Source organism: Gopherus evgoodei, chromosome 17 (assembly GCF_007399415.2).
Source record: "Gopherus evgoodei ecotype Sinaloan lineage chromosome 17, rGopEvg1_v1.p, whole genome shotgun sequence".
Taxonomy (NCBI): domain Eukaryota; kingdom Metazoa; phylum Chordata; order Testudines; family Testudinidae; genus Gopherus; species Gopherus evgoodei.
Genome location: NC_044338.1, coordinates 6891273 through 6915634, shown reverse-complemented (window position 1 = coordinate 6915634; position 24362 = coordinate 6891273). Strand labels below are relative to the sequence as shown.

Sequence of the window (24362 nt, the reverse complement as noted above, 5' to 3'; positions counted from 1 at the left end):
ATGAGAGGATTAGTTGTAAGATTACAGCAAGAAAGCATATTTAAAAAAACTCAAAGATTAATATTTGATTGAACAAATAATTAGTGCAGAGCAAAATAATTCCAAATCAAGATTAAATTTGGTATATCAGAAGAACCAATGTATTTGAATTAGAAATGTTTAGGTACCAAACAGAGCAGTTTTCATTATATAAAGTTAAGTAGTAAAAAATGTTTTTGGGTACTAGGCGGTTTCTATAGCGCAACTTGATCAAGCAGGCAGCCACTAATAATACAAAATTTTAGGATTGTAGTATTATCATATTTTATAGAATTTGTCAAAGCAGTGAAAAATCAAGCATCTGCGTGAGTTTTAAATAGAAATTGACTAAAAAGGTCAATGTCCTTCCCAGTTCTGATTTCCAGTGACCAGTCCTGTTTGTATCTATACATACACTAATACACAGGTGCATGTAAATCTCAATTCGTGCATCTCCTGCCACACCGCACTGCAACACTGGAGATCTGCTCAGACACAAACTGTAGTAGCTAGGTATGCAATTGTGTATACAAACCTGATAACTGAAAATCAGACCTCTATAATGCCTTCTCAACCTGCCTGTAAAATATTATGAAACTAAAGGCTACACGCTTAGGGTCCAGGACCAGTGTAATCTTAAAATGAGAATAGAGATTGTAATTATGGGGTGTTAGCAGAAATCTAGATTTTCCACTAATCTCATCTGTATGTATTTCCATCCTCTTGCACAAATGTAGCCTGCGTTTGCAAATTGTATCAAGTAGAAGACTTCACATTTCACTTGCCCAATCATTTCTTATCAAGTGTTAAATATGTGTCTTAGAGACTAATTACCTGGTTAACTCAGAACCACTCATAGTTCACTGTGAAGTGTGAACCAGCAGCTGGATGAACACCGGTGATTTATTACAGTGTAGTATTGTATGTTAGGGGCTGATCTAAAATAAATTCAGATATAAATATTCTATAACTACACAGACTGCAGATGAGGAAAATAAGATGGCTTTCCCCAGCCGTTTCTTTTAAGCAGTGCTCATTTCCCACTCTCACATCACCAATCTGAAATATGTTTAATAACTATGCAAGTGAACTCACTTAAAAACTGAAAATGCCCTTAGCCTCTTCCTTTTGCACAACATCTTGATAAAAGCTCTTTGAGTGATTGGTAAAACTTTATTCTGCTTTACAATCGATTAGAAGATGTATAAGCACAGTGGCAGCAAGCTTCTATTGACCTGGGTCTCGCTCTTTAGAAACTGCACAGTTGTGTTCTTGCTGCATTCTTAAGTTACCTCTAGGTAAATGATGAGGAAACATTCTCAGGCTCATCATACCCATATTCACCCAGATGTTCGATTGCTGCGTTCGAGTGGCAGGTTGCTGTCTCAGAAAGAGCAGATAGCGAGGAAATAACTCTAGTTCAGCGACGCCAGTTTTGCTGTTTTTGATCACCTAGTGAAGACATTTAAAGAAAATTTCAGAGACTTCCCTTCTGAGTCTTCAGGAAGTCTAAAATGAACCTCTGTAGGGGGCAGATGTGATCTGAGGCCTGGGAGAGCAAAGGACTATACTGAAAATGTGTCAGACAAGAATGGACTTTTGGGACCACATGTCTTCAGTGAATTTCCTGGGGAGGTTAATGCAAAAACTCAGTCTTTGGAAGATACTCCCTGAGAAGTGGGTCATTGTCTGCTGATTACCTGTTTCCTAGAGTTGAGATCAAAGTCCCAAGCAATACAAAGAAACAGCTGAAACTGACCACTCTGGGTTCTGGTTCTGAATCTGAGACAAGCTATGAACTTGAAAAATCCAGTTTTGGGTTCTGAAGAACTGCTACCAACCAGAGCTCGAGGTTAGAGTCGGGGGTGACCTCTGCTAAAGCTCTTTAGCATGTATGTAGGTTCTTTTATTGTTTTAATATGTTTTCAACTTAAGAATAAATGTTCTTGGTTAGAAGCAGTGTGTTAACTTGTAACTGCAGGCAATACACTTATCACAGCTTCTGAAGAGAGCAAACCGCATATGCTGGCCTTTTAGAAAGTCTGGCTTGCTGGGGATATCACAGCGTAGGCAGGGAACTGTGCAGCCTTAAAGAACACCTGGACAGGAGGAAGTGAGATGAGGGTCTCTGCACAAGAGAGGTAATGGCTGGGAGCTAGAAACCTGTAAGTGGGTGCCCTCAAGCGATCTTAGAAGGGGAGTACAGGTGCAGTTACCTTGAAACCGTGACAGATGTCTCTTCAAACATGGCAGTGAAATGCTCAAGTATGTTAGTCTGAGTTGTGTGTAAAATGCTGAGGCCTTTTCTAATCTACAAGAGGTGTTTGTTTCCATGGAGATCATGTGACAGGGGGACAATAGGAGTCAATATGGTTGTACTGTAAAATAACTGCCACCATCATAGATCATCAGACAATTGTATAAACTCTTACAACCAACACTGCTCACTAGCCGTAACATTAAGTATTTAAAAAAAAATCCTAAAAGAAAACGGTTTAAAAATCTGGTCAGAAACAAAACATTTAAAATACTAAGGATTATTGTACATAGTTGCTTTCATCTAAATGGACCCCCTAATGCTATGAAGTTTACTAAATCAATTTTACACTATACACAAACAGTCCTTGAATTATAAGATCCTATCTGACCAGCAGGGTGAGCAATACTGAGTTCCTATAAAAGAAAACATCTTGAAGGACAGGCGTTATTTTAAGGCTCCAGGGCTGCACAGGATTCACGTCACCCACGAAATACAGTCATTTCTGTGGCAAAACCTAGTACTGGTTAAGCAATGCACAGCACTTTTACACAAGAGTTCAGAACCAGTAGTGACAAACCGTGTATCCACCAGAAGCAGGAGGGCAGATTTTTAGATGTGGACTTCACAGAATGATGCATTTTGGGGCGGGAGACAGATTCACATCTCTGCTCTTAAACGAAAGCACTAAGGAACTTCTAACTCCAGGATCATGAGGCCAATTTTATGTCTTCTACAAAAGAAGAACTACAGCAACACAATGCCCTTTCCAACGCTTTTAGCTTCAGTTTCACTGGCAGTTGAGCACTTGGCTTTGAAACCCTTCCTCTTAAATTGATCTAGTATAGTCCACATGTCTGACTAGAAGTGACTTAAAGATCACTGTAAGGAATCTGCAATGTCAACAGAATTGAAAGAAAGTTTTAAATTCCTTCAAATTAATAAATCTTGCTTAATTTCTCTTGATCTTGCTTTCATCAGTTTTTGATACATTCAGATTAATAATTCATATATGCCATAGTTAGACTGCATAATACAACACTAACAGTATGAGCTGTTAGAAGTCATTTTGTAATGCCATACTTTTTATATATATTGTATATATACACATATATACATACACACACATATATACATACACACACATACATACATACACACACATACATACATACACACACATACATATATATATAACACACACACACAGACACACACTGTGCAGTAGCTAAAAGGAGACAATTGTGTATTTTAACAGTAAATATTCTCATTCATTTCTGTTTCAGAATAGCTCTGAATACTTTGGCTATGTAGCTATTGCTAAGAAGTCACTCAATAGGATACAAGAGAGTCAACATAATCCACTTATACGGCATTCTATCTAAGGTAGGCAGTTTTAGATAGCATGGGGCTGGATCAGAGGACCCAGGAAGTCCCTTCCAGTCCTATGTCCCTATCTAAATTTGAAAGTAAAAGTGACCTTAAGAGACAAGGCAGAATTTAATTGTTTAGAAACTGCTATGTTTGAATATAGTAAATGCCACTGATATTTACAAACACATCTTCACTTTCTCCTCCGTTTAAGATTACATTTGGAAAACATTTAAAAAACAGATCCAGGAGCATCTTGCCGAGTAAGAGACCCATTACTAAGTAACAAGCTTTCTACTGCAAGTTAGTAAGTGAACACATGCAATAAGAATTCCATGTGCACTGATTCATCATGACACCAATTCATAAAAGACATCTTGTTGTTTTCATCTGGAGAAAGAGTATCTTGGTTTAATCATTTATAATGCTTCTTAATAATCATACTATAGTATGTTTGTAAAGGTAACTGCCTAAGTAATGTGAAAGCTCACTACAGCCCTCCTCTATCAAGTCTTTGCTGAGAAACGGCTATGCTATCAGGCTTGATGGAAGAATGATTGGGGTTGTACATTAGGAAGAGGGAGAATTAAGACAAGTAAAATTTGTAATGGTTGTTAATTTAAAAGAAATAGGCAATTATTGTTCAGTAAGAATAAACATTGATGGAACAAAGCAACTTCTACAATGTCAGCAGTTAACATGGCACATAAAAAAAGGTAAGACCTGATAGTGAACTCTGGGTACAGGATCTGTTCAAAATACAAAGCATTATTTATATTGCATCAGCACCTAATGGCTCCAGTGAGGATTTAGAATCAGATTCTAACACACACAAAATAGTAGCAATTTAGGCAGGCGCTATCTAAAAAATAGGTGGTTTATTCTTAATTTTAATTAGATTTCATATAAAACGTGACATTCAGATTTTCACGTTGCATAATACTGTGAACATTCATAGGAACAAAAAAAAATCAGGAGTATGACATAGAACAGCATGATTGCATCGGCTGGCTAAGAAGAATTACAAACTCTTCAAGGCAGCGGTCATGTGTTCCCAGGCATTTTACAGTGCCTACCACAGTGAAGCCTCCTAACTCTAATTAGGATTTCTTGGGTGCTGCAGCAAAATAAAACATCCCCAGGAGATCTAACTGTAGACAACGTGGATCACTGTAGAGAAGGTAGGTGGAGCCTCTGAAGTGAGAACAGCTTACACCCATCTCCCATTTCACATCCCCTTGAAATAACTTATGGAAAGATAATTATAGCCATAGGTTGGCTGATGGAAGCAAAGTTGAAATGCAGAGAAAATCTAGAGGGAATAACATTTCTGATTAACTCTGAAACTGTTCTTTAACCAATTAACATTGTGAGACTTGCTCCAGAGGAGTAGATCAATAAGTGGATGTTTAGGCACAGGCAGGATTGTTAGCATACATGACTTCAGAGTCTGTCCCAAATAAACAGTGACTATATTCATTACTTACTGGTCTAGGTAATGCCAGGTTTGCCCCATACCAGTGGTAAAGGGCTCTCCATACTGGTTCTGGTACCATTTTATAATCCCTCCCTTCAATCAGATGTGGAGATCGTTTTAATCGTCCGCCTTCCAGTGTTAATGATGCAGCCTTTAAACAAAAAAGGGTAGTGACAGGTCTTAAATGGAGAAAATAGCCCACAGCTGCGAAGATTTCAGCTCATGAATACTAGAACATGTTTTAATTATTTAAATATGCTAGCAAGTGGCAATTACCACTTGTTTTTCATACTGGAAGAAAGTATTTAATATTTTACTATTGAATACTTCTCTAAAAGGGACAAGATTAAGTTCCTATTTTCCCCAATTTTTTTATTACTACCATCAGATTATTATTATTTATGTTTCAACATTTATACTGTTAACTGTTTGCATTTCACTCAACTTGAACAGTGAAACTAGACTGGTCAGTTTACAAAACTGTTTTCAATATAATTTTTTAAACGTTTTTTTATGAAAACATTTCCACCTGTTTTACTATATTTTGGAAAGCCACTTAACACAGTTGCACCTTTTCCCTACTGGAAATTATTTCACAGTGGCCCTTTAAATAAAAAGCAAAATAATTTCTGTAGTAAAAGTCAGAACACAGATTACTACACCGCAAATGGTAGACAATATTAAATTTTTTGTTCTGTGGCTAACAAAATTGTGCCAAGCAATATTAAACTAGAAATTAAGCAATAATTGAGTGCTAGTTTTGCCCTATTGCCTAATTATCTAAATAAATAAAGTTTTTACAGCTAGAAAATTGAGATAAAGATTTATAAAACATTTTCCTGAATTTCCATAGGTCAGTCACACTCACCTTCACTGGTTCTTGTGTTACTAGTGGTTGGTTATCAATAGCTCCTGGTCTTTGCGGATTAAGTTGTAGCAATACATTTCCACTGGATCCAAGCAAACACTGATTATTATTGTCCGAAGTGTTATGCTGCCTAGCAAAACATATATCGGCTGCTGAAGTGCTAGAGTAAAGAAAACCTGTAGAAGAAATGAGTATTGTGTCTCAATTTTAGTTTAAATTATATCCTATAAACAAGAGCACGTCAATTAGAAAATAGGGATAAACTTCTGCGTTAAGACTGTGGGAAAAGTGTCCCTCAAATAGTACTTGAATTGCACCAAAGATATATAAATGGATCCAGATAACAGAGCACAAAACATGCATTTGTATCTGAAAATAGGAACTTGAGTGTAAGATAACTGTATTCCCAAGTTAATAGTTGGGCATACAAATACCAGTTTCTGGGCAGTTCAGGTATGCTGTTACCTAGTTGTGTGTATGGTAACCGACATCTGTGTTCCACAATTTTTCCCTGTGCATAAAGAGTAACAGGGACAGAGACATGCACAGTAATGCTGTTACATTCATGGCCCTGAACAAGGCAAGTGCCTGTATTCATACAGAACCACCTACTGGCTGAATAATATAATATAGAAATAATGAGGATTGGCTTCTGGGCCCACAATCACAAGCAAGCAGTTGGCTTTATTAACTGTGAAACATGCAGCTGTGGGTGGCTCCAGCATGAGGAAAAAGGTAGGTTGTTCTGGTCCAGAGAATACAGTATATGTAACCATCCTATTCTTGAATACCAAATAAAATTCAGTTAGCTTTCAAGAAAGAAAATCTGTCAAGATTTTGCCACCAACAAGATGGCAGAATTTTTTCTGCAGCTGGATTGGTAACATTGAAGCAGGGAGAAAGGAGCAGGGAGAAAGGAGAGGACAATAGGTTACTCTGAGATGGTCCCTAAAAAAGCAAGAGTAGAGCATCACTTTGAGTGATTGTTTGATTGGCTGGAGTTAAGTAGTGGGGAAGGACTTGAGGTATACAGCTTGCCCGGGCTTTTAAAGAGTCAGTTTAGCTTGGCAGCTGGCACAGGGTCGCACTAGCCTGAAAAGATTTTGTTCAAGCTAGACAAAGGCTTATCCTAACTCTGGAGATTTTTACTTTAGCGGGGAGACATACTGTTATGATATTGCTACAGGAATTTTTGTAACAAATTATTTCAGTTCCTACAGAACCTAAAATTAACACATATATTGTCCTATATTTTTAATGCCTCTGAGTCTTTTTCTGCTCCTTTCCCCTTCACAGGGAAAATGATCTGAGGGCAGATCATTGCGTGAGGACAGACAGAACTTTATGGGAAACAGAAAAAAATATTTTGGAAAATTACAATGATGAGATGATGATGAAAACAATGTTGAGCATAATTAATAGCATATACGGAGAAATGTGTTGTTTAAATAATCCTGTCCTCTTTTACCTGCCAAATAGACTCAAATGCACTGTTATACCAACAGTCCAAACCCAGCTCATTTTTTTAACTTCAATCTTGCAACCTTTTAGTCTGGAGGAACCCATGTAATATTCAGATCCCTCGACACCCATCCTAGATTAAACCTGTATGGGAACAAGATTTTATGCTTACTGCTGCTAGTAGTCTCTGAGGCTTCTGATGCAGTAGAAATATTATCTGAAAACTTTTCTTCTGTGACAGAGAAGTAATTTAGACCTCCTGTTTTGTCTTCTCTCTGTTCTGATGTATGGATTGCAGCAGCTACGAGTGAATTCTTACCTCCACTCAAGACAGATGAAGGTTCTATCACAACAGGGTTAGCATCCTATAATTGTTAGAGAAAGAGAAAGGTCAACTATTGGCCAACATAAAACTGGAAATTTAAAATCACTCATGTACAGAATTAATACACCAGCATACATAGTACCAACATTACTTTTAAGGATTTCAAAATGTTCTATAAAAAGATATTTACCCATCTACAGAATGAGGATAACAGCTATTCACCATCCAAATCACCAGAATAAGTATTTGTATACTATATTGATGCATGTTACAGACAACTATAAAACAGGTAAGACTGCTTTGTTCTGTTGAAGAACCTGGAAATGGCATGTTTTTAAGCAGCTACAGTTATCTGCTATAAACATTTTAAGATCTAATTGATAATTGGTTGTAGAAGTTCTCTCTATTGGAGGGGCTGGGGGGCTCGGAATAAATGTAGGGCTTCTGAAAGTGACAGCTAAGTCCACTGGGCTGAGCAGGCATGGCACGAGTTATGCATACTTTCCTCACACCTACAACTGGGCAGGAAACGGTTTTCTTTTCCTGTCAACGTTTTCGAGATGAATACATTTTCCTGGTCCACACTGGGACGCACCATAAACTTTTCAAAATTTTCCATAAAAAAGGAGAGACTGGCCAAGAATAGACCATAGCTCAGGGATTAAGACACATCTGGGATGTGGGAAACCCAGGTTCAAGTTTCTACTCTGTTTGAATCCAAGCTTGTCTACATCTCAGGTGAGCTTCTTAGCCACTGCTGTCTTTAGATGTTTTCCATTTTGAAGGTTCAGTTCAGATTTTAATAATTTCAATTATACTCTAATATCATAAGATGCTGGGAAAAAGCAACCAGTGAAGGAACAAATTAGAACTATTTTGAGACCATAATGGAGAAATTCGTATAGGAAAAAAGTAGGTTACTATGGCAGAGTGTTTCAATTAGCAGCCATGGAAAACTAGGAGAAGTCCATAGTTTTATGGCTCTATAATGGATGCACTTTGAGCCTACACTAATTTAACTGTAGATTTTAACTGATACTTGTTCAATATAAATCAATTTAGGTTTCAGTTGGATTTCTGGAAAGGTTTCAAGTGGAGTTGTTTAAATGTATGTTAAACTTCCCTACTCTGTGGTAAAAAACAATCATTTACAAGAAAAAAATACGGACAATTTTAATTCTTGGTAACAGTTTCAAAATATAAAGTTCACTATGCCTCAGCCCGAGCTGCAAAATGCTCTCCTACCAACCCAGACAACCACAGAGAATTCTCAGGAAAATTTAACTTCATTCCTTACTTGTCTGCAATAGAGTTAGGCTAAAAATAAAACTATGGACATTATAAAATGCTGCTTCACTAAAATTTTCAACATCAAGCACTAGGAAAAAACTGTGTTAGCTAAATAGAATGGTCATGCCTGGAGGCTCAGCTATACATCTTTTCGAATGACACGAAGGTTGGATTCCTTGTCTCACTCTCTGGAGAAACAGCAAGATGAATGGGAGACGTCATGTCATCCAAAAGCAACACATCTACCCACTTAAGAAAAAGGTATTGACAAAGTTTGAAAAGAGTCCCATCCAGTTTAGAAAAATAATAGCCACAAGAGGAAATCTTCAGAGGTTAGAAAGCAGAAGAAACAATGGGAAATAATCAGAGCTTAAGAGGGCCATGTCCTTACATCCTCAACAAAAAGAAAATTTATGTAATGAACACTACTGCAACAAGACTGAAAAAGGGGGAGACTCATTTAAAGTTGCATCTGAAGAAGATTTACTTGCAATTTCTTGGCTTGTGTTATAGCAACATCAAATAAAGTCAAATGAGCATAAAAAAGTAACATGTTCAACTAAATAACAGTGCCCATGACATAATTCTCTTGTATAAATCTGTAGAGCCCTGTGCTGTTCTTTAATATTTTCTTTACATGATAGCAAAGTACAGATGCCTGTTAGCCACTATGTCAGCGGTCCCAAACGCGGTGCCCGCGCAAGCGTCCTTGCAGGCAGTTGAGTATCTGCCGAAATGCCGCCAATGCTCGACTGCCGGCCAGGACGCTCGACCGCCACCACGGTCCTTCGTCTGGCACCCGCTAGACAAAAAGGTTGGGGACCACTGCACTATGTTGTACAGCGAATCTTTGAAGTGCTGGAGTTAAGCAAGGTATTAGGTATGAAATCCTATATGTATTTGAATAAATCACACTATAGAAAGGATTAAATTACTCAGCATGTCAAGCAAGCCAAAATGTCCATTAAGTCAACATTTGTCCAACTTGTCATGTTGGAACAACTGTAATTAAATCACTCCCTAACAGTCCACACTTTCTAATCTTTGGAGTATCTTTGCATTGATAAACCAAGTCACATTTTTATTTATATGACATCCTCTTCTAACTATTAATATACCTCCTCTTCTGAGGAGCAACTTACTTCACTTAGTTTTCTCCATTTGTGGTTGAGTGAATTGCTAATAATTTTTATTCTGGTGTCAAACAAGTCTTAAGTAGATTCCCCCCAATGTGTATCAAGCTAGCAAAGAAAGTCTCATTTGTATGCTTTTATGGTTAAATCTTCAAGGAACATAGCCTCATTTCAATTCATTTTCATGAGGTTTTGGTAACATACCTTTTAAAAAAAACCAAATCACACCATATACTCTGGTGACTTGTTCTTCTCCATCATTGCTATTTATCAGGATATTCATATATAAATCAAACCCCCCCTCAGTTCATTCAGAAAAGGCACAATGCATTATTTGTGACACACACACACACAAAAAAAAATCACATCCATTATTATAATTAGTTATGTTAAAAGCCAACTGGGTTGTGATATTACCAAATAAATCAGACAGAACAAAAGGGCTGTGTATTGGCAAGAGGACTCTCAATGGACAACTATCTTAAAAAGCCGCAACGATGGGAAAGAAAATGCAGAATAAGTATGACAGCCTGATGGGATCTGAGTGAAAAGTTCAGTATGCAACAGTGATTCTCTAAATCAATTTGCTTCCTCTAATGGATGAGGGATATTTAATTTCTAGCATTCTTTTTTATTTACTCATTGGTTAATTGATTAAGCAATCATTTGCTCTTCCTTTCCTGTTTTATCAACACATGCACAAATGGAACATCAAATGTTGATATCTCAGTGTGCTAACATGAGATTCTGCCAAACTTACATATTTGACATATTCTTTCCACTGCTGCCACCATTGCATTGCGATGAGAAACCAGTTGTGCCCTGGCTGGAGACCATATCTGCTTTCCCGTTCTAACCAACCCCTACATACAAGAATTAAGAAAACAATACAATCAAAGACACTTCTTGAAACATGGAAGTTAAAAAAAATGCCAAGTACTAAAATGGCGGTTAATGTGGAAACAAACATTTTTTTCCATAAAATGCATACCTAATAATTTGTCCTTCCTCTTCTGGGGTAGCAGGTCTTAAACCCAAAACTATATGGCACACCTACAGAGAGATAGGGAGGCAAATCTTACCAAGAAGATGTAAGACTGTCAATGAGACAGTAGGTAAGTAGTAATAAGGGCATCTTTCACACAGAGACATCTTTCAGAAACAGCATTTGGATAGTGATAGATCATTTCAAATTAAACACAAGATTCAAAGCTAAGTGTATTTTTTTATGTGGTTTTAGTCAAGCAAGTTACTAAAAGCCATATCAACTCCCAAATTTACAGGATCCTATTTGTATTATTTAGCTGAAGGTAAGTCCTAACTTGGATGCCCAAGGCAGAAAGAAAAAGGAAGGGTTAACTAATTATTTTTTTTTAAAAGGACTCTCTCCTGACATTGTTGTACACAAGGAAACACACTGAGGTTCCAGTCACCAACTAAAGTAACGTTTACCCCTAAACTATAACCAATTTTAATAAACGAATCCAACCTAATTCCTGACAAAGGAAAAGAAGACAGCTGGGTAATACAGTAGTTAGCTTAGCACTCTTATACGTCTTTTCCTCTGCTGATCTGAAAGTACTTTAGAAAGGAGGGCAAATATGATTTCTATTTTGCACATGAGGAAACTGAGGACTTGCCCAAGGCCATTCAGTGACAGAGCCAGAATTAGAATCCATGCCTTCAATTCTCCGCCCAGTGACTGGTTAGGGCTTTAGAAAGGGGTGGCCATCCTGCTCCAAAGAAAGTTCATGCTATTTGCAGTTTATCCCACTACTAGTGTATGTTTTAGTTGGCAACAACAAAAAAGTAAGCCTCAGCCTAAGCTTTCTATCTAAGCTTGCCTGCAGTTAAGGTTTCCCTGTAGAAACATCTATATTCTAGAACTCCCTTCCATTTATGAATCAGTCCCACCTCCCTGATTATCTTCTGTAGAGTAAGCTAGTTGCATTGGTTACAAACATAGCATCTTACAGCAGAGTTTTAACACCTGCTATCTGGGTTGCTTAACAGAAGAATCCTGGCCACCACGTTACGAGGGAGAAAAGAATCAGAGAGAAAGTAACTCAGTTTCAATACCAATATAGTATTATCAAAATTCATTTGTCTATTAATGAATTTCACATTAAATTAATATCGTTGATTATTAATAATCATGTTTATTACAGTAAAACCTAAGTAGTAACTAAGAATGGAGTCCCAATGCTTGGCACTGGCTACACACAGTAAAAGACAATCCCCGCCCCAAAGAACTTACTGTCTAAAACAGACAAGATACACAATGGGGGCAAAGTGGTAGAACCCACAGCAGAATGAACAACTTGAAACTTCACGTTAGTTCCACTATTATTTTTAGGTGGATTTGTTTGGTAGGAATAAGCTGAAGTGGAAAGAAAAGTGAAAGGAAAGAGGACATTGAAGGGAAGTGGAGTGCAGGGACTGGGCAGGGGAAAAGGTTCCCCATTGCAGTTCAACCTGGGGAGGAACCTCGGTGCTAGTTTCCCCAGAGTGAAGGGGTCCCTCTGCATCCATGGGTGTGGTCAGGGAGGGATGGCTCTAGCTGGACCCTATTTTATCCTTTTCCTCCCAGTGCAGCAGTCCCTGATTTGGCTACTTCTGCACCTGCTCCTATAGCTTGGAACCTCTCTGCAGTTGCTCCCCAATACCACATGGGGAAAAAGACCACCTGAGTCCTACTTTCCCCAGAGTAGGGGGAGGGGATGAGTCTTTCCCAATAAACAGTTCGGTCTTTGAGCCAGTTTTCAGATTGGTTGCTCCTCATTACATGTTTTATAGCCTCTTTTCATGTGTCTTTTGAAGCTATCAATTTGAATCTCAGCTGGAGATGTCTAACGATTGGTGGAGCACCTGATTTAAATTGATATTACAGTGTGAGAGCTGGTATTCTAATAATCTGAACAAAAGAAAGGTCATTAGCTGCTGGGAAGTGACAGATTTCCCAACAACTATCACACAGCTGGCTCTGATGTTAGTTTGTTTTTTGTTGTTTTTTTTTAAACTAATGCTACAGTGTACTAGCATCAACTTCTTCAAAATACGCCACCCCTGCTGTTATCAAACCAATTTGTTGAAAGGCTTGATTTAAAATAATGAAGACTAAATAAATAAATACTTCACACTTTCATAGCACTTTTCATATGTACAGCCCAAGGTCTTCACTAAGCATTAATCACCGTTTTACAGATGGGGAGTTGAGGCACAGAGAAATTAAGTGACTGCACAAATACAACAGTGGCAGAATTAGTATCTTTGTCCCCTTCTAATGTCGTGTGCAGTGAGCATGCTGGGCTGGAGATTACTGCTTAGATAGTAAGAGCTTGGGTGGTCCTACTAATAGTGGATTCATGAAGAGAACATGAGGAGGCATGAAAACTAAACTAAAAATATCATTATGAGAATGAGAGTTCTAAACACTAACTGAAGAACAAATACATCAACTAACCCATCACCAGGAACACTGAGATTGCCAAGAGTTATTAATTTTAGCTCTGGTATTCACATATATGTATTAGTTATTAGTTAAGCATTGATAGTGTGTTAGTGCTATTCAGGCCATAAAAATAAAGACATTGGACCCTCAGGAGATGATAATGCAAGAAAGAGCTAAAATGTACTACAGCTAATTCTACAACATTTATTTAGAAAACAATCTTCCTAGATTTAATTCTTTTTACCAATGAATACATTTGAAGGCTTCCAAAAATGGAGACTGCAACACTTCCACCCGCACGCAAATTTTGGCAGAAATATCATCACAATAAAATTTACAGTTGCTTTGGAATGAGTATATACATAAGTGATCTTGAAGAAAGGGCTGGTTCAGTAGCCTAGGGCTTGGGAGGAATCTGAAATTTTATTTTTCTTTGCTGCACCCACGATAACTGCCTCCACACACTCAGCCCCTTTGGGAAGGAACATGCCTCTGTTCAACTCTGACCGTGTAACTGATCAAGGAACTACACCTACAGGCAGCTAAATTAGGGAAATTCCTCAGAGCTCCATTGGGGAAGATAACTTCTTTAACCACCTCTCAGGACAAAAAGTTTGATGGAAAAACAGGCAGGGAATAAATGACAAAGATGAAAACAATCTTTGCGGTTTACATTTTACAAAAGATGAGCCAACCTTGAAATGTGGCTGTGCTGTTTTTGAAACTGGGCCTGAATTGGATTTTAAAAAAATTCAAATACATTTGATCCCAAGCTCCTGAATTCCAGGTTTACCTGTGCTGTGAAAGGGATGTGATATCACCTCTCTGTGCACTATTCATATCTATACATCAATAAAAGGCTATTTAGATACTGTCTAGAGAACATGGTTAAAGGAGGGGAGGATTGTAAACTACAGGGGCAGCCTCTTTCATTTCCTGTTCACTTTTTAGAGAAGATTTGGAATGCCACCACTTTTAATGGGGAATGTAACTACTGTTACACTTTACATTTCTTTCTATTTTATGTATCGTGTATGCCATTTTTAACAGCTTGTGCTTCAGGCATCTCACACTTAAGTGAATAATAAGCAAGTACAGCATCATTCAGTCAAGGTAATGCACTCGTACAAAAAACACAACTTTACTCAAATAGACAAAAAACTCTATGAGTTGACGCAAATGCTGATGCGGCACTTTGTGACTGCAAAAAGAAAAGCTGATGAGTTAATTACCATATTGTTAAGGTTTAAATTTGCACTAAATGTACCTGAAAAAGTAGATTTAAAAATTCATTGGCAAGAGCACTCTTCACACTCCAGATCTGATAGTCTTCCAGAGTGAGGTGTCCGAGCTAAGTTAAAAAGAGGGGAAGGGAAATAATGAGCATTACCAAGTTTACCTCATTTCTATGTAAACTGTACATAAACCCATCAGACAGAACAGGAAAAGTAAGCGTCTGGGAAAGGATTAGCATACATCATTACTGCTATAAAACTTCATCTGAGGCAACAATAATGAAATTAAATCCAGATACCAGTTTTAGTTTATCTCAGTCAAAGCATATGAATGTCCCAAAAGAACTACATAGCACTGAATCTACACAGAACGAACCATGCAAAGGTATCAATCTTTATTCCTGCAACATAAAACAATTTAGTTCCCAATATCCATCATAAACCCGCTTTCTCAAGCCATGACCAAAACAGCATTGAAGGATCCAGATGAATGGTCAGGACTGCCATTTTGTAGAATACAAAGCCACACCGAGGCTATGTTTCTGCAACGAGTGCTCCACAGAAATGCCCAGCATTCGTACAGAACTGCACAGAAGTCAACTGCAGGTTTAGGGTCTATTTGTTGTAAGATTCTAAAGCAGATTTTTTTCAATAATGTTCTTATCTTAATTTACAATCTGCACTAAAAAAAGACGATGACATGAAAGTAGCTCTTAGGAGTTTACAAAAAGCACTGCTTGTTTTAAGTCCATGTACATCCAACCTGACATACTGAGTTCCATATTAAATTGATCCTAACAACAAACCTTTAAATCAAAATATAGATCTTTACATGGCAAAATAGCAGAATTTTCCTAATGTCTGATTATTTCATACGTATTTTAAAGGAGAAAATAATGCAATTCCTTCTTGACAGTCAGGCTGACTGGGGCTCTGGAATCGTGTCTCACCTTCAGAGGCTTCCTAGCATCCTGGTGCAATGCTGAAGGGGTTCTCTTAGTTGGGCTGTGACAAATAACTCAGACTCTATCTTTTGCCTGAGACTAGTCAGTCCTCTTCCTCTGAGCAGGGGCCCTCCCCCCTCAGTCATCTTCCTGAAGCTGGGCTGGATCTCACCTTAGGGTAGTCTGTCTTATCCCTTCTTTAAACAGGAGTCCCTCCCTTCATCCTCTCTCTCTAGGGCTGGGAGTTATGTTCCATGCAGCCACAAGCTAGATCTCCTCCTCCTCCAAACAGGAGTCGTCCCTCAGCTCTATCTCTGGAAATGGAGTTGTATCTCCGGCTTCCTTCCTTAGGGTAATCGCTCTTGTCCCTGATTCAAGCAGAAGTTTCCCTTCAACCCTCTTCCTTGAGACTGTCAACACCATATTCTTTTTTTTTAAATGACCAATCATTGCTGTAATTGTCTTTTTGGCTCAGGTTAGTCAGTCCTACCCTCCTTTAAGCAGGACATTCCCCTTTAGTCCTCTTTCTGAAACGATGGTTATGCCTCAGGCCTTGGGTTAATTAGCTATCCTCCTTCAATCAGGACTTCCCCCCTCCAGACCTCTCTTCCTGGAGCTAGGCTTGTGTCTTAAGTTAGCTGCTAGGCTTTTACCAATTCCCTTCAGCTGAACATCCTTTCCACTCTGGAGGGTTCAACAGTGTCTGTCCTGCAGTGAGGGAGCACGCAGCCTTTATACCATTCCCCTTCCCCTACCTGCTTCCCAAATGGTTGGGAGAGAGGGGAGCCTTGTCCCGCCCAATCTGCAAGGCTCCTGGTCCCATGCTCTTAAAGGTACAGCAACAAGATTCCCTCTCCAAGCACCATTCACTCCTGGGGCTGCTTCCACCCTATGCCTGTCCCTCGTAGGTCTCTCTATATCCTCTCACTGGACCTTTCAAACCCTCAAAGGGCCATGCCAGGTTGCAGGGTGGGCTGACCAGTAAGAGTTACTGCCCTTGATGGCAGATGACCCCATCACAGAATCTAAGTACTACATTCAAAAAGTACACTGCCATTTTGTAATGCTACACAGTTCTGCCTTGTTTTTTTCTCCCCTAAGGCTTTTCTGTCAGTAACATTAATAACGCTTCCTTTTTATGTCAAAGTACTTTGAGCAAAGGTCAAGAAGTAATATAGCTTTGCAAATGTCAGCTACACAAGCTATATTTTAACTATTTGGCAACAGCACAAACATTGCTGGCCATAGGTGAATATAAAATACACCCAAGTCAGGAGATCAGCAAGAATCCAGATTATAAATATAAACAAGAAATGATAAAGTAGCATAGTTTGACATTGCCCAGCTCTATTAAACTTTGATTTTTTTAACTGCCTGATAAAAGGCTCAATTTGATATTTTCATACTGGAATGCAACTGCATAAACACTTAGTCAGTACTGACAGTTACTAAATCTCTGGTTACACCTACTTTGTTCACAGTTCAAAGGCAAAATGAGATAATGTGCCAAGGAGTTCAATAACTCACCTAACTGCTGCAGCAGCTGCTTGTTCCAGCACTATTTTCATAATGTATTGGGAGGGTCCATCATTTTACACATAATCTTTGTTGAGATGGTACTGTCTTTTCCCTTTTACTTAACACTTTGGGAATAGGTCGTCAACATGCTTAGCTACAGACTACCCTCACTGTGGAGCAAACTATAAAAACCTGACTGGGTGAAAGAAAGAGCATCTCAGAGGCTACCTTTCCTACTGTTATAATGGAAGAATCTTTCTACCAGAAGATGGACCAGCAACTTCAACTGGAACACAGATAGCTATGGTATATAATTGTTCACAGTAATATGCATTTCTAAGAATCCTTGATAACTTTTCAGAAGTAACTTGTAGTTCCCATGAACTTCTCCACTTAAAGTTATAAGGCAATGAATTAAATTGTGGAACCAAAGTCATTGCATATTGGAGGATGTGTGATCATCCTGAACCAATCAGATTAAAAAGTGCATTTCTCAAATACATTATTTATCTAGTATGACTATAAAAATGCCTAAAAAAGTGTTATATATGAGCTAGGTATTATTTTTATTATTAAAAGACGGAAGAGATTCTGTATAATCAAGAAAAGCCACGACAACTGCCTCCAGCGTGTGTTTCACGGATTTCTGCCTTGGCTGTGATAGAGACAATATGTATATGTACTTCATTATATATGAAAATATTATAGAAGAAATTTGATCTGAATGTAACATCTCAACAACTGAAGGCAAAAACGTATGCATTTCAAGGTGGTATATATAACATTATACAGCACTCCTGATCACCTGAAGGATAAGTCTATTCATTTTCCTATCTGCCGCAGAGTATGATACATGCTGACACAGTGAACACACAGGAAGTTTATTATGCTTGTTTTTTTTATCTATGACTTGTTGGTTTTTAACAACAAAACAACATAAGGTGTATAAGCCCATTTCTTCACACACACAAAAATTAGGTTTATTAAAGCAGTACTACTCACACATAAATTCTAGTAATGGCATAGGATGATTAATTTCAGCTGATTATATAAATTTGGACCCGATTTTCACAAGTGTTAAGTTTCACACCGAGATCCCCCACTTACTTCAGTTGAAATTAGTTGGAGCAGCACTTTGGAAAATTTGCTCTGAAGCGGAAAGGTAGATGCAGAAAATGAGCCATGTCAAATATACGCACATCTGATTTTAGCATAACCACCTTCCTTCTTGAAGCATGAACCAATTACTAATATAGTTTTCCTTCTTTGATGGACAGCTATTTTGCTAGTCGTTACTCTTATAAGAAGAGTAATCATTTCAGTGCTTTAGGCAAACTTTGTTTTACCAGTATAGAAAAATATATAATACGAGAGTGATAATTCTGTTAAAGTTAAATTTTACAAATTGACATATGAATCAGAATGTAAGTACATAGTCTTTTTCTAACAGATGTACCTGAAAAGTTGCAATGAAAAATTGACATTTGTTTGGTAGAGAACCCACTACTGACAGATCTCTGCATTGAAGCCAAACATGGTAAGTTTATTTTACTTTGTATTACTTTTAAATCAGCTGAAATATTTGAGTATTACCAACTTGCAAGTATTTTCATTTTTATCACAGCTAATCCGCTCTTACTCTTTAGGATTCAACCAGAAACCTTCCCATGTGTGTGAAAATACAGTTGGAAAATCTGACAATTGACTGACTCTCTTCAAGTTAATCTATTAAAAAGGTCAAGAAAAGTTCAGTAAGTTCTCACCTTTGTGGTATCATGTGCATCCAAAATGTCTTCTACGATTTCAGACAAATTCATGCCCAATTCCTTGACAAACGGATTAGAAAATACGGTGTTTAGTACATTACTCCAGAGCAACCCATGTCGAGAGAAGGAAAAGAGTAAACATTTAACTTTTGGTGATTTTTATTAAGTATCTGGGAGTTTAAAATTTGGCGTCTTCATGTCAGCCATATTTTTATATCTAAATAGTTCTTTGTACTACAAGCAGCAGCAGAAATTACAGAAAATAATTTTACTTTTGTTAGAATCAGTATGGGGTAAATTACACAAGGTCAACTGCATACGTACCTTTCCTCAATTCAGACATTAAAAGAGGCTGTTTTAGTGACATCTGTCTCCAAACAATATTCATACTGTACTTTGAAAGCTAAAATTGATTCCTATTTTTCAAAGGCTACTACAGAAAACAATAGGAGGTGACTTAAAACATGACTCACAGGTATCTTATCGGTACGGTTATCTTTCCAGACCTCTAAAAGCGCAACTACCATTTCTTTAAGTTCAGTGCGAGACAAAACTCCATCTCGGTCAACGTCAAAAACCTTAAAGCAAACTGAAGGGGGGGAAAAAAAGGATTAGTTTTTCACGTTAAAGCTAACTGACAACTATGTTCTAATTAGGGCTACTGCACTTGGTCGCTTCATTGCAGGGCAAAAAGCCATGCAAAGTCACAAAAATGTGACTTAACTAACAGTTTTGAACTTCACAATATAATCTGGGGTTGCTTGGTTGTGGTAGTGAGGAAGAGGAGATCTCTGCTCAACCTGAAATTCAGATTTTCCCAATTCCTTGATATTGATGTAACAGGGCATGGAACAAATGCGTATTCAGAATCTGTAGTTTCCCAGCTTGATGGCAATTTTTAAGTCACATAGATGTTGTCATTTTTTCACCTACATAGAGTACATCACAAAATTCAGAAAACTCATAAGGAGCCAGTTGAATGAGACTGACAATAAGAGCAAACTGTTTCATGCCAATGGTATGGTTAGGAGTAGTTAAGCACTGCAATAAATTACCTAGGAAGGCTGTGGAATCTCCATCATTGGGGATTTTTAAGAGGTTAGACAAATACCTGTCAGGGATGATTACAATAGGAAATAAACTAGCATGAGTACAATTTACTGAAAATCTCATAGGAAGTCCAAATGTTTACATCTTCCATTTTTCTCTATATAATGGGATGCAGACTTTAGCACCATATCTGTGCTAATACAGTTTGTATATATGAATAGTCAGCAAAATTCAACTACTAAAATAACTTACTGAATACCAACTTTAAAAAAAAATTCTGAAGAGATTTATAGCTGGAATGAAATCATAGAATAACTCACATGAATACATGAAATAATAAATGTTAACCATATTTAATAAAATAAAGCCTTCATATTTAAACTTAACTCAAGATACAATTTCTAGGTTTTTTCCCTTCCTCTATCTCCTTCTCAAGAAGAGATTTAAAAATATGTAAATGAAATAAATTTGATTGACAAGAATTGATCAGATTTTTTAAAATTAGAAGCTTAATGGGCAGTATTTTGCACACTCACATTTTTGCCTTTCTGCCAAGGGTCCCCTGCAACATGCCGACAGCCCACAGGAGATTTCCTTAAAGTCTATGTGATTGTCACGATTTTCATCAAAGGCATTAAACAAACCTACAAACCACAGAAGCATTACCACACACTGAATCTGACCAGACAAACTCACAAACAATATTTAGCACTTACATAATGCTTTACATCTTCAAAGCAAGGTACAAACATTAGCTACAGTAATTAATCCTCAACACTTGTGAAGCAGATAATTAAGCATTATTATGCCCATTTTATAGGATAGGAAAACCAAAAAAAGCATGTTAAGTGACTTACCCATGGCTAGACAGAGATAAGAATACAAAACCTCATGAAATTCCTGGCCAACAGTCTCATTCTTAGACCATGCTCTCTTCCTAATGTTTAATAATTTACACAAGTCTTTCATGCATTTGGTGAATAACTTTAGTTGCCAAGGCTGTCAGGGTAATTTTTTTCAAAAGTACTAAAGGGTCAGATTTTTAAAGGAGTTTAGGCACTTCAAGATACAGATAGGCTCCTAGTGGGATTTTCAAAAATGCCTTGGTGCCCAACTCCCACTGATTTTCGTCAGAATTAGGCACATGTAGGTGCTTTGGAAAATCCCACTATGCACCTATCTGCATCTTTATGCACCTCAATACCTTTAGAAATCTGGCTCTGCATGATTTAGGATTTTCAATGGGACTTGGGCACCTAAATCCTTAGACACTTTTGAAAATTCTTCTCTCAATAAAATCTTCACCCTCAATGACTGAAGTGTACCATTTACAAAATAGATACAGCAGGTAACAATAATAGTTCAGGTTTCTCCACATCAGTCCCAGCTAACGTGCACTACTTGGGACACACACCACTTCTAGGACAGAAGAGATAGTTGAGTTGCCATGGTCCATTTAGGGGGCACATTCTAACATGTTTTAAATTGTTTTTGCTTTGTTGGGGACTTAAAACAATATAGTCCAGCTGCAGATGTGCCGCCCCTGTATTTAGCCCCTAACGACATTGCCAACAACGTGGTCAAATAGTGAAAATTGTGGTAGTTTTTGTGATACGGACACCAGTTCAAAAAGAAATGGAATGAGACCTGACTTATTCACATTAGATGATTACAACCTTCAGTCACTACCAATCTGGCTACGACTTGGAAGGACCAACCTAGTTATGAATGGCTCTGTATCCCATTACCAAGCTTCTGAGCCAACTAGTCGCTTTTACCCTCTTTATCTTGAGCTGTTATAAAGAAAGGTCTCTTTAATTGACTGTAGGACAAAATTTTAACTGAGCACACTGAATATCCGCTTTACAAATTAAATTACTTGGCATTTTTTAAAAATCATTTCCATATTCTTGGCTAAAGACACAGTGAAATACTTTCTCAAATTAGAGAATTTCAATAATGACAATAAAGAAATTTCAAGGAATCATAAAGTAACTTACACAGCACAGATCAGAACATTTGCCAGCTTTCCTGATAGTTAAGAGTTATACATCTCAGAGGAACTACTTCCTCTTGTCATTCTACATTTGTCAACAAGCAAGCATTCACAACTGCTTTCTATCCTTTTTTTGAGTATTTGGAATTGAGAGAAATAAATCTTCTCTCAATATAAGCTTCAAAAAATGAATGAAAAATGTGTTCTTCTGAACACTAAGAAAAGCAATATTGCATCCGTAGGAGAGCTTGGCTTTTTGGAGTTCTACAAATAAGCACTTTTGAGATGAAATTAGAGAAGAGTACCATAAGCCCCACACCAAAACAGCTTCACAGAATGAATATTTTTATCAATGTCCCATACCTTCACTCAGAGATGGATGAATGGGAGGGGAAACTAAAGGGCCAAATGTCTCTAAATCAAAACGTCCAGTTCTTGACTGAGCCTTCAAAAGCCAATATCGTTTTTCGAGATCAATGATGTCTGATTCTTCCACTGTATAACAAAAAAAAAAATTAAATCCCTGACAAGCAGAACAAGGTCTTCAAACAAATACTTAATTTATATCAATACAAAGAAAATGCATACTTAAGATTCTTTACATACTTATAAAGAAACTACTAGAATTATAACATTCACTTATGAATACATAGAAAAGTTGTTCAAAAATCCTATGTTGTTTGTCTGCAAATGTAGGAATATTTTGGACAGAAACTTTTGCCACTCATACAGGGAGTTAAAAAACAGCACAATGAAAACAGATTATTTCTTTAAAAAGAGAAACAATGAATCATTTTATGCCAGTTTCCTGCACCTACAAGTTCATAATAACAATGGAGAAACAAGCTAAATTTAGAGTTTCCTCACTTACAGAATTACTGCACATCACCACAGTTACTCCAGAGAGTAAAATCAATTACATTGTGATCTGTCTTGATATCACACGTTCAGAGGCACCACAGAAGTGAACTCCTGCCAGGTGCTGAGTCTGCTGAAGTCTCTTGTTCTCTTTGATAAATTCCCTTCCCGCCCCCACTGATGTCTAATTGTACAGAGAGCCTATTTTCTGCCCGCTTGTCCTTAACAGGACATCACACATCTGAACACTGAAATTGGGATGTAAAATGAACATTTATTTCAAAGTATAATGAACATCCAAGTACAGGACTTGGCTACTTTATTGAGGCATTCATGTTGGAAAATTGTACATTAAAACTAGAACAAATTCCTATACCAAATACTGTGAAATTAAAACTAACAGTTAATACAACTATAACTTAAACTTACATTTAGACATTACTATCTTTCTACATTTAATGTTTATTTCCAACTATAAAATCTTTGCCTTTACTTCTTTTTCTTATTTATTGTTGCTATTATAAAAGCACCTGGAGACACAATGAGCAGTGGGGCCCCACTGCCCAAATTCAAATTTGAACTCTTCAAGGCAAGGATTATACTAATTTGAAGACAGGATGCAGTCATGAATATAACAATGAATGGGAAAGAGGTGAAGGAGAAAACAGCTACAAGAATGCGCATTAACCTAGGCCAGTGACGTGCACAACTAGATAGTTTCTACCCCTTTTAAAAAAAATGTAAGATAATTGTCAGAGGAATGAGATAAATATGCAAAATCCCTAACAACCAATTAAATTTTAAAATAGTCAATGGGAAGAGTAAAAGGTTTCCACAAGAAAGCAAGGTTTCCACATGCGAACAGCAGCCTCTAGAACACTGAAGTCTTAGAGAAATTTCTGTGCTTGAAAAAACAACCTGTTCAAGAAATAATTTTCCCCAAAGCATTTTATCCATATGGTATGAGGACGCATGTCAACAGTGCTTTAGGTTGGTGTGAATTAAGTGTTTCTCAAAGATCTATTTAATAACAAAGCTGTCTATATTAAGAAACACCACGTGTGATCTCATTCCCAGATGGTTCTTAGCCCTTAAAACCATGCCAGCTTTTTAACAGGATTTAACTGCAGCTATTTGGTCTGGTTAGACTATAGAAACAAAACAACGCCACAAGGACTAAAAACAGAAGAAAAACAAAAAAAAGAGGCAGTTTTAACATTTCACCTTTGCCTCAACTCCTGGTTTTAGTGGATCAATACAGGCCAATGCGTATTCCAGACATATGAATCTGGTCGGCCTTAATGGCAAAAAAAAGTTAATAGAAGGAAACACTTCCCCAGGCCA

At 37.5% G+C, this 24362-nt stretch overlaps 1 protein-coding gene across 5 annotated transcripts in view; it reads right to left on the bottom strand.

Annotated features, from left to right (window-relative positions):
• USP32 (ubiquitin specific peptidase 32) overlaps positions 1-24362 on the bottom strand; it is a 143022-nt gene that overhangs the window by 30055 nt on the left and 88605 nt on the right. For 3 of the 5 annotated variants that reach the window (XM_030536246.1, XM_030536249.1, XM_030536251.1), the window contains 11 exons: positions 22524-22655; positions 20701-20808; positions 19588-19703; positions 19112-19174; positions 14919-15002; positions 11192-11253; positions 10961-11063; positions 7625-7817; positions 5992-6167; positions 5134-5274; positions 1311-1470 (listed from right to left, as the gene is read on the bottom strand). In XM_030536246.1, the coding sequence (XP_030392106.1) occupies positions 1311-1470; positions 5134-5274; positions 5992-6167; positions 7625-7817; positions 10961-11063; positions 11192-11253; positions 14919-15002; positions 19112-19174; positions 19588-19703; positions 20701-20808; positions 22524-22655 (1338 nt within the window). The remainder of the gene's footprint in view (positions 1-1310; positions 1471-5133; positions 5275-5991; positions 6168-7624; positions 7818-10960; positions 11064-11191; positions 11254-14918; positions 15003-19111; positions 19175-19587; positions 19704-20700; positions 20809-22523; positions 22656-24362) is intronic. The other 2 variants (XM_030536248.1, XM_030536250.1) reach the window with 2 other exon arrangements.